The sequence below is a fragment of the Aquarana catesbeiana genome, linkage group LG06, assembly GCF_042186555.1.
Source record: "Aquarana catesbeiana isolate 2022-GZ linkage group LG06, ASM4218655v1, whole genome shotgun sequence".
Classification (NCBI taxonomy): domain Eukaryota; kingdom Metazoa; phylum Chordata; class Amphibia; order Anura; family Ranidae; genus Aquarana; species Aquarana catesbeiana.
The window spans coordinates 315317700-315337415 of NC_133329.1; the positions used below are offsets into that span (position 1 = coordinate 315317700).

Consider the following 19716-nt stretch of genomic DNA (forward strand, 5'->3'; position numbering starts at 1 on the left):
AATCCTAGCTTCTTTTAAGCAAAGGGGCAAGGATAGCAGGGACATCACTGCCTATATATGGTCAACCACCATACATGGGTTGTTGGGAAGAGGCACTGAAAAAAGGGTGCTTTGCCACAGGTGGACCCATGTTGAAAGCATGTGGCCTGGTATGGTTCAGGAGGGTAGACAGCCAGGTTGCATGCTTGAAATAAGGGTTTTGGTATTGATTTAGGTTAAACTCACATTTATTTAGATTTCAATCTTTTTACTGAACGTCTGAAAACAAGTATAAAAGCAAAAAGAGAATATACAGTCACCATACAGTTTTCAGGGTATCCATAAAGGAATGCCATAAAGAATAGATAAAACAACAGCATATACAACACCAATTGGGAACGGCAATAAGTTTACCATGTCACATAACAATCATGGTATATCCAAGGTAGACCAGTTGTTCTCACTGACCAAAAGGTTCAAGATAAAATACTTTAAGGGAAGAAAAGAAGAGTACAAGAGTAGCCAGAAGGGAATCTCCCAAACCTCACTCATCCATTGTCAGATATTATATTCATGGTTGTCATGTCTTGTCAAACCAAGTTTGGGTATCATGGAAGGTGCAGGAACATTTATCAATTATGATCCAGTTTAACATGATTAAAAAGCATTACTGACTGGCTCCAACACCACGTGATGGAAATTCTTGCAGCCAAAAATAATATGAGATTAGGTGATTGGTTTTCTGGAGAATATCACTATCTAGTTTTTGAACAAGCAATCTCTGGAGTTTTGGTGATGTGCACTCCTGATACCGGGAACATAAAGTTAAATATTCCAAAAATCTGGTTACCTAGGGGCAGGGGTTGGCAACATGATGGGTAGGCCACGTCCCTCAGGCTACTTTCACACTGAGGCGGGCGCCAGCGGTAAAGTGGCGCTATATTTAGCGCCACCTTACCACCACTATTCGGCCGCTAGCGGCCGAAAAAAAGAAGGGTTAAAACCGGCTACAAAGCACCGCTGCAGCGGCGCTTTGCCGGCGGGTTTGCAGCGCTTCCCCGTTGTTTTCAATGGGAAGGCGCGCTTTAGGAGCGGTGAATACACCACTCCTACAGCGCTCCAAAGATGTGGCTTGCAGAACTTTGACTGTCCTGCAAGCGCACTGCTCCAGTGTGAAAGCCTTCAAGGCTTTCACATTGGAGTGAATTGAGTGGCTCTTTCAGGGCGCTTTGCAGGCGCTATTTTTAGCCCTTTAGCGCCTGCAAAGCGCCCCAGTGTGAAAGTAGCATTACTTGCCGATACCTGGACACTTGCAGAGCAGTGCAGGGTTTTGGGGGGCTGGTAAATGTCATTTACCGCCCCTTCCTATTCTGAATGAACACTAGTGATCGCTACAGATCTAAAAAAATTATGTTAAGGTCTCTTTTCCAATGATCCATGTAAGGGAGTTTACAATCAGTCTACTGAATGGACTATACAATGAGGAAATTCAGCCCTTCACCAGGTCTCTAGTTTTGCATGAACTTTCAAATAGTGTCAAAGATAAGCAACATTTAGTTTATCCCTAAAGAGGTAATCTGACTAAAATGAAATAATTGTGGCGGGGAGACCATGCAAAATGACTTTTTTAAACAAAGAAGCCATTAATGACAGCTGTAAAACTAATTTGCCGGCAAGTTTAAAACCTTTCCTTAGGGTGCCCTTTCACACGCAGGATTAGGACAGCCCCCGGGCATGTTATTTAAGGGAATCTGAAAATTATATATATATATTTTACACACACACACACACACAAAATGCAAAAATGCAATCAGGCCTTCTCAAGAGCCATAATATAGAAACAAGAAAATGGGATTTCTGCACAAAAACACTTTAAAAGACATCAAAATGACATGGTATTCATGTTAACAGTTTCAGGTTTAGGCAGATAATGCCCTAGATGAGGCTCCTAGCCGAACGTGTTCTTGTGTGGTGTTCGGAGTCTGAGACACCTGTGGACTTTTTCACTTTAACATTAGATTATGTTATGTAGTAAATATGAATTTTGTATAATTACTTAGTCGCTAATTGATTCCAGATTGCTTAATGATGTGTAGGGCTGCAACTAACAATTATTTTCATAATCGATTAGTTGGCCGATTATTGTTTCGATTAGTCGATTAATCGGTTAATAACCTTAAAAGAAAAATGTAGTGTATAATTTAGTTAATATGTAAAGATTTTTAAAAAAAGGCAATTTATTCTTAAATAACTATATGCAGTGGTAAATATAAATAACCAACTATATTGTTAGGGAGCAAAATCTCTAATCCACTCTGATAATAACAAACAGAAGAGATATACTGTATATACTATTAGAGGAGATATATACTGTATATACTATTAGAGGTTGAATCTGGTAAATATTAGACTCAGAGATCATTTTTTTTAAAAAAAAAAAAAAAGTTAGACTGTTTTGCAGATTTTTAAACAAAACTGTATTACATTATATGCTGGCCATACAAAAACAATGTTTTCCCTTAAAAAAAAAAAAATTCATTTTAAGGATGTTCGTTTGATTTTCTAATCGTTAGTGGGGTCAAATTGACGTTCGTTTTCAACCACAGTGACGTGAAAATGTAGAAATAATTAGAAAACTTCTTGGTCAAAGGAATTTTCAGACAGTGTATGTGGTTTTCGTTCAGAAATTACATTCATTTTAAAACAGAATGTTAAAAGCAAGTGACATTTGCAAACAAAATGCTTTAATTCAGCGAATGTAAAAAGATTTTTCGTATGAATATTCTTGTCTGAAAATTGATTCATGTGGCCAGTATAAGGCTTGGTGCACACCTATGCAGTTTGCTTTTGATCTGTTTCTGCGGTGCTTTTTTGCTGTGCGTTTTGATTTTTGTACGCATGATTTTGCTGCGATTTTGATGCGTTTTTTCGACAACCGTCACGTTAGGAATGAACCATTCAACGTCATGTAAATTTCACTTTGAGCTCAATTTAGTATGTTACAGACTACATACCGGACTCTAAAATCCCACCAACCCCATAGTTACTTGTTCTTTTATAGCATTGGTGTTACAGACCTGATGTACTAGCCCATTATTCTCTTCCAGCTTTCCCATCAAGACTTCCTTCTCCTTGTTAAGCTCATCATGCACCTTTTCAGAGTCTCTAGTAAATTGTTCTTCAATCCCTTGCATAGCAGATTTTTTCTCTGCGATAAACTCTTCCTAAAGAAAGATCAGTGCAACTAAATTGAAAACTCCAACAAACATTTTGATTTACAAACTCCCCAGCCATGCAACACCCTCCACAATTATGCATACACAATAGTGCATTTCTGATCTGGGTAAAGTACTGGATGTGTTTATGATTATTGTACAAAACATTTAAATATGTTCATTATGTAAAGTAAGGGAGAAATATTAAGGGAAAAAAAAAAAAAATCAAACTCCGTACTTTGCCGCCTTCAGAGTATGAGAACTGGATCAAAGTTATGTGAAAAAAAAAAGTGACCTGTAAAAAGGTCACATAACCAGCTCTCCTTCAAATATGAAGCTCTCACCCCATGGGAGCCCTGGCTTTCTGCTGGATAGATATCGCAGCTGTATTTTTAAGGATGGGCAGGCTACAGTGTGCGCAATCAAGCAGGTCGTGAAGCCCATAACATTTCTTTGTATAATAATAATAATAATAATAATAATTATATACACACACCCCTTCATGAAGTGCTATGCCTAAAGCTGGACATACACGAGTCCTTTTCTGCTGGTTGAACAAAAGAAAGAAACCATTTCCCCATTCGCACACCTCGATATGTGGATGGAGGAATTCTGGGTTTAGTAACACTTCAAGCTTTACCGTGATCCATAAGAAAAAATAAAATAAAAATTTCCAGGTCCATCCATACTGTATACTCCATACCGTATTTCTGATATTGACATACTCATTGTAAGATATCTACACTATACCTTTAGTTGAGTGATCTGTTGTTCCAGCAACATCTCAGACTGACATTTCAACAACTCAATTTCTTCTTGTAATTGCAAAAGCTGATTGGATTTGTTTTGTAGCTCTGTAGACAAAACCTGTAGTTGGTTGTTGAGGTCTATAATAACAAGCTGAAAAGAAATGCTCCTTAAAAATGGAAGGCAAGTAGGCAACAGTAACCATATAAAGGGTTTATATAACTAGAGAATATAAATATATATTTATGGACCTGGAGAATATATATTATAATTATATATATATATATATATATATATATATATATATATACACACACACATATCTACATACATATCTCCAGGTCCATAAATATTGGGACATTTACACAATTCTAATCTTTTTAGCTCTATACACCACCACAATGGATTTGAAATGACAAACAAGATGTGCTTTAACTGCAGACTTTCAGCTTTAATTTGAGTGTATTTACATCCAAATCAGGTGAACGGTGTAGGAATTATAACAGTTTGTATATGTGCCTCCCACTTTTTAAGGGACCAAAAGTAACGGGACAATTGGCTGCTCAGCTGTTCCACGGCCAGGTGTGTGTAATTTCCTCGTTATCCCATTTACAAGGAGCAGATAAAAGGTCCAGAGTTCATTTCAAGGGTGCTATTTGCATTTGGAATCTGTTGCTGTCAATTCTCAATATGAGATCCAAAGAGCTGTCACTATCAGTGAAGCAAGCCATCATTAGGCTGAAAAAAACAAAACAAACCCATCAGAGAGATAGCAAAAACATTAGGTGTGGCCAAATCAACTGTTTGGAACATCCTTAAAAAGAGAGAACGCACCGGTGAGCTCAGCAACACCAAAAGACCCGGAAGACCACGGAAAACAACTGTGGTGGATGACCGAAGAATTCTTTCCCTGGTGAAGAAAACACCCTTCACAACAGTTGGCCAGATCAAGAACACTCTCCAGGAGGTAGGTGTATGTGTGTCAAAGTCAACAATCAAGAGAAGACTTCACCAGAGTGAATACAGAGGGTTCACCACAAGATGTAAACCATTGGTGAGCCTCAAAAACAAGAAGGCCAGATTAGAGTTTGCCAAACATCTAAAAAGCCTTCACAGTTTTGGAACAACATCCTATGGACAGATGAGACCAAGATCAACTTGTACCAGAGTGATGGGAGGAGAAAAGTATGGAGAAGGAAAGGAACTGCTCATGATCCAAAGCATACCACCTCATCAATGAAGCATTGTGGTGGTGTCATGGCGTGGGCATGTATGGCTGCCAATGGAACTGGATCTCTTGTATTTATTGATGATGTGACAGCTGACAAAAGCAGCAGGATGAATTCTGAAGTGTTTCGGGCCATATTATCTGTTCATATTCAGCAAAATGCTTCAGAACTCATTGGATTCACAGTGCAGATGGACTATGACCTGAAGCATACTGCGAAAGCAACTAAAGAGTTTTTTAAGGGAAAGAAGTGGAATGTTGTGCAATGGCCAAGTCAATCACCTGACCTGAATCCAATTGAGCATGCATTTCACTTGCTGAGGACAAACCTGAAGGGAAAATGCCCCAAGAACAAGCAGGAACTGAAGACAGTTGCAGTAGAGGCCTGGCAGAGAATCACCAGGGATGAAACCCAGCATCTGGTGATGTCTTTGCGTTCCAGACTTCAGGCTCTAATTGACTGCAAAGGATTTGCAACCAAGTATTAAAAAGTGAAAGTTTGATGGATGATTGTTAATCTGTCCCATTACTTTTGGTCCCTTAAAAAGTGGGAGGCACATATACAAACTGTTGTAATTCCTACACCGTTCACCTGATTTGGATGTAAATACCCTCAAATTAAAGCTTAAAGCCTGCAGTTAAAGCACATCTTGTTCGTTTCATTTCAAATCCATTGTGGTGGTGTATAGAGCCAAAAAGATTAGAATTGTGTCAATGTCCCAATATTTATGGACCTGACTATCTTTTGGTTTCTCCACTTTGTATCATACCAATACAAACAAAAGAAATAAACATGAGAATGCCTAAACATTTGTAATCGCAACAATTTTCTGGGCAAAATGGTGCATTATCTGACAAACGCAGGGGTGTCAATATTTTTGGCCATGACTGTATACGCAATATCAATTCATATTTACTTGAATCAAATTTAGGTTTGGTTGCGTTTTTAAATAGAAGAAATGGCTGCACATCGATTGATATCCAGAAAGTTGTTTATTGATCACCAAGACGACATCAAAGGACACCAACACACAAGACTTGCAGACACGTTTCACAAAGTACAGCTGTGCTTAACCTCCCTGACGGTATTCCCGAGTGTGGCTCGGGGTTAAATTTCAGTCCCATTAGCGGTAACCCCGAGCCACACTCGGGATTACATTGTAGGATCTTGGTGCGGCGTTACTTACCTTGTCCCCAGGATCCTGCGATGTCCCCCGCTGTGTCTGCGGGCTCCGTCTCCTCCGTAGCCTCTCCGTGCCAGGCTCCGCTCCCTGCACGGGGGCGGAGCCTGGCGGCAAATTCAAAAAAATTTACAAACCATAACACATACAGTACTGTAATCTTACAGATTACAGTACTATATGAAATTATTTCACATCCCTTTTGTCCCCAGTGCTTTGGCCCATGCCCTGCATGCAGTTTTACGTTCTATATACTGTTCTTTCTGCCTGGAAACTGGAGATTGTCCATAGCAACCAAAAAGTGTCTCTTTATGTCAAAAGTGGCTTTAGACCAGCTAGAAAACAGCGATAGTAAATTAGAACACTTGCAGAATTGAGCGATAGTGAATCGTGGGGAAATGTATTTTATTATTATTATATTATTTTTTTTTTATTATTTATATTTATTATATTATAATTTATGTTTTTGTGTTTCAAACTTTATCATAACCGGGATATCTACTAGACTCTTGTTTGGACAGATTTAAGTGTGTTATTGTTAAGAAACGCCAAATTTCCATGCAAAATAATTGTACCGCTTTCAGCACCTAAAATCCAAAATAATCATACCGCCAGGGAGGTTAAAGGGGTTGTAAACCCTCGTGTTTTTTTCACCTTAAAGTGGAGTTCCACTAACTTTTACAACTCTTTAGCATCCCTCACTAAAACTGCACTGTAAACAAATTGGATATTTTAAAAAAATTTTTCTCAGCACCTACTGTATATCTGCTGTATTCATTTTTCACTTCCTCCCCCCTGGCCGTGGCCCATCGCATCATTTCCTGTTTACAATGCCTTCTGGGAAGGGGCGGCAACTTTCTCTGACACTGCCGTTGCTATGGAAACCTGACCTGAAACCTATTACACTGCTTGTGCTGCACTGAGTATGTGCAAGATCTGTAAGGATGAGATCCAGGAAGAAATACAGTCTGGCTTCAGATGCCCACACTTAACATGGCCACGGCCTGCTGTAAGTTTATAAAATAACAAACTACTGCTATAAACTAACAAAACAGACCTTAGTTTACAGACTAACTACTACTAGAATACATTAAGCTTGTGTATTATAGGGGTATTTTTATTTAAAAAGTATCATTTCGGCCGGAACACCACTTTAATGCATCCTATGCATTAAGGTGAAAAAACTTCTGACAGTGACCGGCCCCCTAGCCCCCCTTACTCACCTGAGCCCTGCAATTCCCACGACAGAGACGCGCTCTTCCTCTTTGCCCGGGGTTCTCGGCTCTTGATTGGATAGATTGATAGCAGAGCAGCCATTAGCTCCCGCTGCTGTCAATCAAATCCAATCACGCTGGACCAAGTCCGGCATTCTGTGTATGGACTCTCGAGCGTGCCCGCAATGTAACCCCCAGGGAGAATGCTTCTTCCAGGGGGTTAACAAATGCGAGGAGGAGCCGTGAGAGCCGTTGAAATGAACTGCACAGTGGAGGTAAGTATGATATGTGTGTTATTTAAAAAAAAAAAAAGGTTTACAACACTTTAATCATTACTTGTAATGATGAGAATGCTGGGAGAGGGTATTTATTCGGAGGGAGTCAGGTGATCGGGGGGGTGGTTTCCACCCGGGCTGCGGCCTGGGTGGGTGTGTCGAGGTGTAGGCCTGAAGCCTGGGGCCTTGCCACGTGCGATTGGGGCTCTGTTGGAGAGAGGCTGGGAGGCATGGGAGAGGAAGTTGCCAGAGGGTCAACCGGAGGCAGGTGTGTAAAGGGATGGAGTTGTGAAGGGGTACCAGAGGAGATTCTTCATCAACCGGGGACTGAAGTAGCTGGGAAAGCTTCAGGAGAGAACTCATCCAAGTACAGCGGGTAGCTGTAAGCAAAGCTTGTGGAATCAAGCAGGTAGCTGTGAGCCAAGCTTGAGGATCTACAGTGGGATACTGAGCCTAGTCCTATTTTTGTCTAAGGAGTCTGCCCAGTTGCTATTGCATTTGCCTAAGGGTGTCTTGTGCCCTATCCCTCTCTCCCATAGTTACATAGTTGGCGAGGTTGAAAAAAAGTCCATCAAGTCCAACTTGTGTGTGCTTTTGTCAATATTTCATTGTATATCCCTGTATGTAAAGGTCGTTTAGGTGGCAATCTAATAGTTTTTTGAAATTCTCTATGCTCCCTGCTGAAACCTCTGCTTGTGGAAGAGAATTCCACATTCTTACCGCTCTTACAGTAAAGAACCCTCTACGCAGTTTAACCACTTAAGGACCGAGCCCCTTTCTGAGATTTGTTGTTTACAAGTTAAAAACAGTTTTTATTTGCTAGAAAATTACTTAAAACCCCCAAACATTATACATTTTTTATTTCTAACACCCTAGAGAATAAAATGTCGGTTGTTGCAATACTTTCTATCACACCGTATTTGCGCAGCGGTCTTACAAGCGCACTTTTTTTTTGGAAAAAATACACTTTTTTAAATGAAAAAAAAAAAACAGTAAAGTTAGCCCAATTATTTTTTATATTGTGAAAGATAATGTTACGCCGAGTAAATTGATACCCAACATGTCACGCTTCAAAATTGCGCCCGCTCGTGGAATGGTGACAAACTTTTACCCTTAAAAATCTCCATAGGCGACGTTTAAAAAATTCTACAGGTTGCATGTTTTAAGTTACAGAGAAGGTCTAGGGCTAGAATTATTATCGCTCCACTGATCGCGGAGATACCTCTCATGTGTGGTTTGAACACCGTTTACATATGCGGACGCTACTCATGTATGCGTTCGGTTCTGCATGCGAGCTCGTCGGGACGGGGCGCGTTTAAAAATGTATTTTTAAAAAAATTTTTTTACCTTTTATTTTATATTTTTACACTGTTTAAAAAAAAAAAATTGTCACTTTTATTCCTGTTACAAGGAATGTAAACATCCCTTGTAATAGAAAAAAAGCATGACCTCAGATCTCATATTTAGACTAAAATGCAATAATAAAAAAAAAATTTAAAAAAATGGCCCTTTAAGAGCTGTGGGTGGAAGTGAAGTTTTGACGTCGCTTCCGCCCAGCAATTGTATGGAGACGGGTGGGGGCCATTTTCCCCTCACTCGTCACCATACCCAACTACTGACAGCACGCGACCGCCTCCGCCGACGGCCCTGGTAAGCGGCGGAGGGCACCGGATCACGGCGGGGGGGGCCTCTCCTGCCACCGATAAAAGTGATCTTGCAGCGAATCCGCCGCAGAGACCACTTATCTTGTAGCGGACCGCCTGCTGAAGACGAGGATACCGGGGTTATGGCAGCTAGCTGCTGTCATAACAATGATATCCTCCTTATAACATTGGGCGGTCCGTAAGTGGTTAAGGTTAAACCACTTCACTTTAAAGTGAATAGCCGGGTGTCTTAACGCTTCGTGACCGCGTCACGCAGATATACTGCGGCAGAAGGGCACGTACAGGCAGAATCAAGTACCTGTACATTGCCCTTTAAGAGGCAGCTTGCCCGCCGGGAGCTGCGCGAGTCGGATCGCGTGTTCCGCGGACTCGATGTCCGCGGGGATACCCGCAATCTTCTCACGGTGAGGAAGAACGGAAAGATGCTAATGTAAACAAGCATCTCCCCGTTCTGCCTAGTGACACTGTCACTGATCACAGCTCCCTGTGATCTGGAGCGGTGATCAGTGACGTGTCACTCATAGCCATGCCCCCTAACAGTTAGAATCACTCCCTAGGACACACTTAACCCTTTCCTAGCACCCTAGTGGTTAACCACTTCACTGCTAGTGTCATTTTTACAGTAATCAGTGCAATTTTATAGCACTGATCGCTGTAAAAATGACAGTGGTCCCAAAAATGTTTCAAAATTGTCTGGTGTGTCCGCCATAACGTCACAGTCACGATGCATAAAAAAAAAAAAAAAAAATCGCAGATCGCCATTACTAGTAAAAAAAAAATAATAAAAATGCCATAAAAGGATCCCCTATTTTGTAGACGCGATAATTTTTGCGCAAACCAAACGCTTATTGCGATTTTTTTTTTACCAAAAATATGTAGAAGCACACGTATCGGTATAAAATGAGGAAAAAAATCGTTTTTTTATATATTTTTTCGGGGGATATTTATTATAGCAAAATGTAAAAAATAATGCGTTTTTTTCAAAATTGTCACTATTTTTTTTGTTTATAGCACAAAAAATAAAAACCGCAGAGGTGATCAAATACCACCAAAAGAAAGCTCTATTTGTAGGAAAAAAAAAAAGGACGTCAATTTTGTTTGGAAGCCGTGTCGCATGACCGCGCAATTGTCAGTTAAAGCGACGCAGTGCTGAATTGGAAAAAGTGCTCTGGTGTTTGGCCAGCGAAATGGTCCGGAGCTTAAGTGGTTGAATTTCCCTTTTGCGTTAAAGTTTTATCCCTATTGTGGGGGTCACCAGTACCGCATTTGTACATTGAAATCATACCCCCTCTCAAGCGTCTCATCTCCAGAGAGAATAAGTTGTTCGTAATCTTTCCTCATAACTAAGGTCCTCCAGTCCCTTTATTAGCTTTGTTGCCCTTCTCTGGGCTCTCCAGTTCCAGCACATCCTTTCCGAGGACTGGTGCCCAGAACTGGACGGCATACTCCAGGTGCAGCCGGTCCAGAGTCTTGTAGAGTGGGAGAAATATCGTTTTATCACTTGAATTATTCCCCTTTCTAATGCATGCCAATAATCTGTTGTGATGGGAGGGCCCGTGGAACCCAGAAACCCTTGGAGAGGTTGGGAAACATTTGTTTCAGCTCCCCATGCACCCCCTACGTCTAAGTCACCCTGTGTCCATTAGGGGCACAGGGTGACTGAGAAAATGTGGCTTGGATTACTTAAAATGGGACAGTAATATTTACCCACAATATCTCCCAGGAGATATAGAGAGAATATTTTAATATATATATTTTTAATACAGTACATTCTTTTCCAGACGTTGCGCAACAAGTTTTTCTCCCTCTTCACATGTACCTTGATCTTTATGGTTTTGTGGGACAATTAAATTGCAGAAGAGCCAAAGATCCTTATTAAAAGGACCAATCGCACAGACCCTAATCAGGTTCCCTCCAGCTTAGATACTGCTTTACTAGAATTGGCAGACCTGTCTCTCTCAACTCGTAGAGCATTGAGAACCTAGGGTGGGGACCCAGTCTCCGGATAGACCAAGAGAATGGAATCTGGACATAAGAAGGTGGTGAGACTGGGGTGGTGCACTCGATGTGGGCGAACCTTTCAGCTGGAACACAGGTACGCTCTGGACACTCCTAATCCCCTCCCCCTCCTCCCCGTCTTCTTTTTCTTTTATCTTACCCTTCCACTCTCTGAAAGTTGACAGTTCTGTAGTCATTTAAATACCGGTTGAGATAATAGGCGATTGGACGGAATTTTGGACATGGATACTGTAAATCCTTCAGGTCCATGCGATTAACCCCTGATGATATGGAGAAATTGGTATCCCTGCTAGAGAAACAAATCATTCTTGCTTGTTACTTGATTCCTCGGATGTGTGAGGGGCAGAGGGTGGTATGCTGGAGACCACTGGGCCCCCCCCCTCTGCCCTGATCGCATACTGGGGTCCGTATACTCAAACTACCAGGTTGAAGACCAATCTCCAGACTTGCTGCTCGAGCATGTGCCGTACGCAGCATAAGAAGTTAACTTCTCACTTATTTGTGCAACTTTCGTAGCGATGTTACAATTGACTGTCTCTACACTCCTACAATAACTTGCAACCGGTATGCACCATTTAGAAATCATATGTGTGACCAAACAGATTCACTATTGTGATAACTACCTCTGCTTATTTGATTTATTTGAATGAGTACAAGGTAAAAGACCCTGCGAGGTCAGAATTCATGTTACAACAAAGACTGTTAGACATGTCAAGTTATGTGTTTCTTTAATAAAATAAATACTGATTACTAAAAGGACCAATCGCCACATGGGCCTCTCTGATGGGAGTTATGTTCCATACCCATAGTGAGGGGTGTTCACACTAAAGTGAGGTCAGACCCCGAAATAAGGTCTTTGTGCTTGGTAAGAGGCCATTTTTTACACCTTGGTATGGAGCACAATTGGGTGATCACCAGGAGTACCAACTAAATGGGAAGCACACATATGGCGCACCATTCTAAACATAATTCCAGTTGGGATTGTATGTCCTTTGTGAAATATTTTTGGATTTTGCACACTTTTTGCATGATAGCACAGACTTTATGAATTTGAATTGTTTTTTATCCATTCATTTATTACGATAATGATTTTTTATGATTTTTATACATGGATTGTCATTTATGAATATTTCAGGCACTTCTATGCACTTTGTGGTTATTGGTGATAGGATAGTAAAAAATGTAATTCTTTCTGTGGGATTTTTAATTGTTTACCCTTAGTCACGTGCTCAAAAGAACACTTGTTTTAACACAGGAGGATTATATATCTTCTTTCTAATTAGGGCTGCTGTGTCTGGTATATGGGACTGTATGTCATGAATTCTTGTATTCATAAGTAGTACACAGACCCTTTTTTAATTGGTTGAATTACAAGTTTTCATATGGTTTATTTTCACTACTTATTCACAAATAATTGTTTGGTGTACAATTTTCCATAGCGCGGTTTACTTCATAATCTGTTTGTAAGAGGTCAAGGCTTGCCTGCCAGATGCCTAAATTTGTCTGTCTTCTGGGCCAATTTGGCGTGATAAGAATCATCGGGACCCTTTCCTCTATCTTGTGCAGCAGTCAAGGCATGATCTTTATTTCTGAACGTACATTCAGTGCTGCTGGAGGGTTTTTAACGAAACAGAGTGCAGTGCGCCTGTCCACAGACTCCATTGATAGGCTCACCTTTATAAAAATAAATCAGTCCTGGATCAGCAGCCATGAAGCACCTGATGCAACCGATTGAATTTGCTATGGATCTGGGATCCCTTGAAGACTGCCTATGCTGCCTATCCTATTCTTCCTGAATCTTGATGATGCTAGCTTTCAACAATATTTTTGGTTTAGGGCACCGCCAACACCCAAGGCCCAATTTTTCTGCCCCTGTTTAACAATGGTATGCAATAACAATTTTTCAAATAATATTTAACAGCAGGGCCCTTTCTTGCACCCAACAAGAGTAACTATGAGGGGTTACAGTGTTCTAGCACCACCAACACCTAAGGCCTAATTTTTCTGCAGAGTATATTGTGCAGTCCGTATAGTATATATACACACACTGCAGTATAGATTTTAAGGGGAACTCCACCCAAAATGTAAAAAAACAAAAAAAAAAAAAAAAACGCGCGCACACACATGGGTCCCCCCAAAACCCATACCAGACCCTTATACGAGCAAGCAGCCTGGCAGGCCAGGTTGGGGGGGGGGGCGATGGAGTGCCCCGCGATGTCCATCCATCTTCATGGCACAGATGGACCCGAAAAAACAAAACAAAAACCTCCGCCTCGATGGGAGGCGTCCCGCCTACTGCGTCTCTTGGCTGTGACAGTTGTTATATAGGCAAGGAGCCTACGGGGCCACCCGGTAATGAAACCAAGTGACCCTGGCCCTTCTGACGTCATGTTCTGGGGTCATCCAGTTACGTCAGCGGGTGGCCCCGCCCTTACCTATATAAGAGCTGCCACAGCAAAAAGACAGCATTTTTTTTCTCTCTATTTTTTGGGTCAGTCGGCGCCGTGATTAAAGATGAACGGACACCATGGGACACTTTTTATTTTTTTAATAAAGTAATTGTCAAACGGTCTCCTGTAGTTTTTGCTTTGACACTTTTTGGTGAACAGTAGGGGTACAATGTACCCAATACCCATTCACATAGGGGGGGGGGAATCTGGGGGCCCCCTTGTTAAAGGGGGCTTCCAGATTCTGATAAGCCCACCACAACCACCAGGCAAGGGTTGTGGGGATGAGGCCCCTGTCCCCATCAAAATGGGGACAAAGTGCTTTGGGGGGGACCCCAAAGCATCCTCCCCATGTTGAGGGCATGTGGCCTGGTACAGTTGGGGGGGGCGCTCTCTCTTCGCCACCCCCCACCTTTTCCTGCGGCTTGCCAGGTTGCATGCTCGGATAAGGGTCTGGTATGGATTTTTAATTTTTTTTATTAATTTTGGCGTGGCATTCCCCTTAATATCCATACAAGACCCGAAACATGCTGTGTTTTTTTTTTTTAGTGATTTTTTTTTTTTAATGTATTTTGCCGTGATGCAGCAATAAATTACAGCTGCAAGCAATTTGAAATTACATTTTTTCCTTTAGAAATGTAATTTTGCTGCGGTACCATTATAAACATGGGAAAGATGTGCTACTTTAGAGGCAGACTAAGGGGGCCCCCCAGGCATGACATTTAACCACTTACGGACCACCCGTCAAACGTTGGCACTTTGAAGAGGAATAGCGTTGTTATGGCAGCAGCTAGCTGCCATAACTCCGGTATTCTCTTCTTCAGCGGGAGGTCCGCTTTCAGATAAGTGATCTCTGTAACGGATTCGTCGACCCCCCCGTGTCCACCACTGCTTACCGGAGCCCCGTCCTCTCCCCTCTGTGGTATGGAGCTGAGCGAGAGGAAGATGGCCCCACCCTGCTCCATACCATTACCAAAACATAACTTCTGCCCACAGATCTTAAAGCAACTTTTTTTTCTTTTATTGCATTTTAACCATTTTGACCACAGATCTCATATTTAAGCGGTCCTGTCATGCTTTTTTTCTATTACAAGGGATGTTACATTCCTTGTAATAGGAATAAAAGTGACACTTCTTTATTTTTACACTGTTCTTTAAAAAAAAAAAAAAAAAAAGTAAAATAAATAAGAAAAAAAAATGTAAACGTGCCCCGTCCCGCCAAGCTCGTGTGCAGAAGCGCAAGCATACGTGAGTAGCGCCCGCATATGAAAACAGTGTTCAAAGCACACATGTGAGGCATCGCCGGGATCGTTAGAGCGAGAGCAATAATTCTAGCCCTAGACCTCCTTTGTAACTCAAAACATGCAACCTGTAGAATTTTTTAAACGTTGCATATGGAGATTAAGGGTAAAAGTTAGTTAGTCGTCATTCCATGAGCGGGCGCAACTTAAGTTGTGACATGTTGGGTATCAATTTGGCGTAACATCTTTCACAATATATAAAAATAAATTGGGCTAACCTCACTGTATAGTGTATTTTTTTTTCCAAAAAAAGTGCGCTTGTAAGACCGCTGCACACCGTGACAAAAAATATTGCAACGACCGCCATTTTATTCTTTTATTCAATGCAAAAAAAAGTTTTAAAAACTACCGTTTTTTTCAGGAGCAGTGATTTTTAATAATGCTTAAAGTGAAACAATAAAAATGAAATATTCCTTTAACCACTTAAGGACCGGGCCTATTTTTCAAACTTGATTCTTTTATTTTTTTTGCTAGAAAATTACTTGGAACCCCTAAACATTCTCTCTAACAAATGTTTGGGGGTTCCAAGTAATTTTCTAGCAAAAAAATTAACAAAAAATTAAAAATAAAAAAATTGGATTTTGAGTTTGCAAAATAGGCCCGGTCCTTAACCACTTAAGGACCGCCTCACGCCGATGTACGTCGGCGAGGCGGCAGGGGCAGGCAAAATCACGTACATGTACGTGATTTGCCTCCCGCGGGTGGGGTGTCCGATCGGACCCCCCCCCCGATGCTCGAGGCGGTCCTGTTTTGTCCCCCGGCGATCGGAGGTGAGGCCATCCGTTCGTGGCCCCCCCTTCGCGATCGCCGCCGGCCAATCAGATCACTTCCTTTGCTGCTGTATGCTAAACAGCAGCAAAGCAAATTATGTCATCTCTCCTCGGCTCTATATTTTCCGTTGCAGCGCCGAGGAGAGAAGACTTCACTGTGAGTGCACAACACTACACACACAGTAGAACATGCCAGGCACACAAAACAGCCCGATCGCCCCCCCCCCCCCCCCCCCTTCCCTGTCACAAACTGACACCAGCAGTTTTTTTTTTTTTTGTTTTTTTTCTGATTACTGCATGGTGTCAGTTTGTGACAGTTACAGTGTTGGGACAGTGAGTATTAGCCCCCTTTAGGTCTAGGATACCCCCCTAACCCCCCCTAATAAAGTTTTAACCCCCTGATCACCCCCTGTCGCCAGTGTCACTAAGCGATCATTTTTCTGATCGCTGTATTAGTGTCGCTGGTGACGCTAGTTAGTGAGGTAAATATTTAGGTTCGCCGTCAGCGTTTTATAGCGACAGGGACCCCCATATACTACCTAATAAATGTTTTAACCCCTTGATTGCCCCCTAGTTAACCCTTTCACCACTGATCACCGTATAACCGTTACGGGTGACGCTGGTTAGTTCGTTTATTTTGTATAGTGTCAGGGCACCCGCCGTTTATTACCGAATAAAGGTTTAGCCCCCCGATCGCCCGGCGCTGATATGCGTCGCCCCAGGCAGCATCAGATTAGCGCCAGTACCGCTAACACCCACGCACGCGGCATACGCCTCCCTTAGTGGTATAGTATCTGAACGGATCAATATCTGATCCGATCAGATCTATACTAGCGTCCCCAGCAGTTTAGGGTTCCCAAAAACGCAGTGTTAGCGGGATCAGCCCAGATACCTGCTAGCACCTGCGTTTTGCCCCTCCGCCCGGCCCAGCCCAGCCCACCCAAGTGCAGTATCGATCGATCACTGACACTTACAAATCACTAAACGCATAACTGCAGCGTTCGCAGAGTCAGGCCTGATCCCTGCGATCGCTAACAGTTTTTTTGGTAGCATTTTGGTGAACTGGCAAGCACCAGCCCCAGGCAGCGTCAGGTTAGCGCCAGTACCGCTAACACCCACGCACGCGACGTACACCTCCCTTAGTGGTATAGTATCTGAACGGATCAATATCTGATCCGATCAGATCTATACTAGCGTCCCCAGCAGTTTAGGGTTCCCAAAAACGCAGTGTTAGCGGGATCAGCCCAGATACCTGCTAGCACCTGCGTTTTGCCCCTCCGCCCGGCCCAGCCCACCCAAGTGCGGTATTGATCAATCACGGTCACTTACAAAACACTAAACGCATAACTGCAGCGTTCGCAGAGTCAGGCCTGATCCCTGCGATCGCTAACAGTTTTTTTGGAAGCTTTTTATTGAACTGGCAAGCACCAGCGCCCTAGTACACCCCGGTCGTAGTCAAACCAGCACTGCAGTAACACTTGGTGACGTGGCGAGTCCCATAAGTGCAGTTCAAGCTGGTGAGGTGGCAAGCACAAGTAGTGTCCCGCTGCCACCAAGAACACAAACACAGGCCCGTCGTGCCCATAATGCCCTTCCTGCTGCATTCGCCAATCCTAATTGGGAACCCACCACTTCTGCAGCGCCCGTACTTCCCCCATTCACATCCCCAACCAAATGCAGTCGGCTGCATGAGAGGCATTTTTATGTCCTCCCGAGTACCCCTACCCAAAGAACCCCCCCAAAAAAGATGTCATGTCTGCAGCAAGCGCGGATATAGGCGTGACACCCGCTATTATTGTCCCTCCTGTCCTGACAATCCTGGTCTTTGCATTGGTGAATGTTTTGAACGCTACCATGCACTAGTTGAGTATTAGCATAGGGTACAGCATTGCACAGACTAGGCACACTTTCAGAGGGTCTCCCAAGATGCCATCGCATTTTGAGAGACCCGAACCTGGAACCGGTTACAGTTATAAAAGTTAGTTACAAAAAAGTGTAAAAAAAAAAAAATATATAAAATAAAAAAAAATTGTTGTCGTTTTATTGTTCTCTCTCTCTCTATTCTCTCTCTCTATTGTTCTGCTCTTTTTTACTGTATTCTATTCTGCAATGTTTTATTGTTATTATGTTTTATCATGTTTGTTTTTCAGGTATGCAATTTTTTATACTTTACCGTTTACTGTGCTTTATTGTTAACCATTTTTTTGTCTTCAGGTACGCCATTCACGACTTTGAGTGGTTATACCAGAATGATGCCTGCAGGTTTAGGTATCATCTTGGTATCATTCTTTTCAGCCAGCGGTCGGCTTTCATGTAAAAACAATCCTAGCGGCTAATTAGCCTCTAGACTGCCTTTACAAGCCGTGGGAGGGAATGCCCCCCCCCCCCCCCCCCCGTGTTTTTCTCTGGCTCTCCTGTCTCAACAGGGAACCTGAGAATGCAGCCGGTGATTCAGCCAGCTGACCATAGAGCTGATCAGAGACCAGAGTGGCTCCAAACATCTCTATGGCCTAAGAAACTGGAAGCTACGAGCATTTTATGACTTAGATTTCGCCAGATGTAAATAGCGCCATTGGGAAATTGGGGAAGCATTTTATCACACCGATCTTGGTGTGGTCAGATGCTTTGAGGGCAGAGGAGAGATCTAGGGTCTAATAGACCCCAATTTTTTCAAAAAAAGAGTACCTGTCACTACCTATTGCTATCATCGGGGATATTTACATTCCCCGAGATAACAATAAAAATGATTAAAAAAAAAAAAAAAAAAAATATGAAAGGAACAGTTTAAAAATAAGATAAAAAAGCAAAAAAATAATAAAGAAAAAAAAAAAAAAAAAAAAGCACCCCTGTCGCCCCCTGCTCTTGCGCTAAGGCGAACGCAAGCGGCGGTCTGTCGTCAAACGTAAACAGCAATTGCACCATGCATATGAGGTATCACCGCGAAGGTCAGATCGAGGGCAGTAATTTTAGCAGTAGACCTCCTCTGTAAATCTAAAGTGGTAACCTGTAAAGGCTTTTAAAAATGTATTTATTTTGTTGCCACTGCACGTTTGTGCACAATTGTAAAGCATGTCATGTTTGGTATCCATGTACTCGGCCTAAGATCATCTTTTTTATTTCATCAAACATTTGGGCAATATAGTGTGTTTTAGTGCATTAAAATTTAAAAAAGTGTGTTTTTTCCCCAAAAAATGCGTTTGAAAAATCGCTGCGCAAATACTGTGTGAAAAAAAATAATGAAACACCCACCATTTTAATCTGTAGGGCATTCGCTTTAAAAAAATATATAATGTTTGGGGTTCAAAGTAATTTTCTTGCAAAAAAAAAAATAACTTTTTCATGTAATTAAAAAGTGTCAGAAAGGGCTTTGTCTTCAAGTGGTTAGAAGAGTGGGTGATGTGTGACATAAGCTTCTAAATGTTGTGCATAAAATGCCAGGACAGTTCAAACCCCCCCAAATGACCCCATTTTGGAAAGTAGACACCCCAAGCTATTTGCTGAGAGGCATGTCGAGTCCATGGAATATTTTATAATGCGACACAAGTTGCGGGAAAGAGACAAATTTTTTTTTTTTTGCACAAAGTTGTCACTAAATGATATATTGCTCAAACATGCCATGGGAATATGTGAAATTACGACCCAAAATACATTCTGTTGCTTCTCCTGAGTATTGGGA

The 19716-nt window shown here is 42.0% G+C and overlaps 1 protein-coding gene across 4 annotated transcripts in view; it reads right to left on the bottom strand.

The window, feature by feature from the left end:
• PCNT (pericentrin) overlaps positions 1–19716 on the bottom strand; it is a 273910-nt gene that overhangs the window by 115079 nt on the left and 139115 nt on the right. For all 4 annotated transcript variants that reach the window (XM_073633695.1, XM_073633698.1, XM_073633694.1 and 1 more), the window contains 2 exons: positions 3945–4094; positions 3057–3203 (listed from right to left, as the gene is read on the bottom strand). In XM_073633695.1, coding sequence (XP_073489796.1) covers positions 3057–3203; positions 3945–4094 — 297 coding nt within the window. The remainder of the gene's footprint in view (positions 1–3056; positions 3204–3944; positions 4095–19716) is intronic.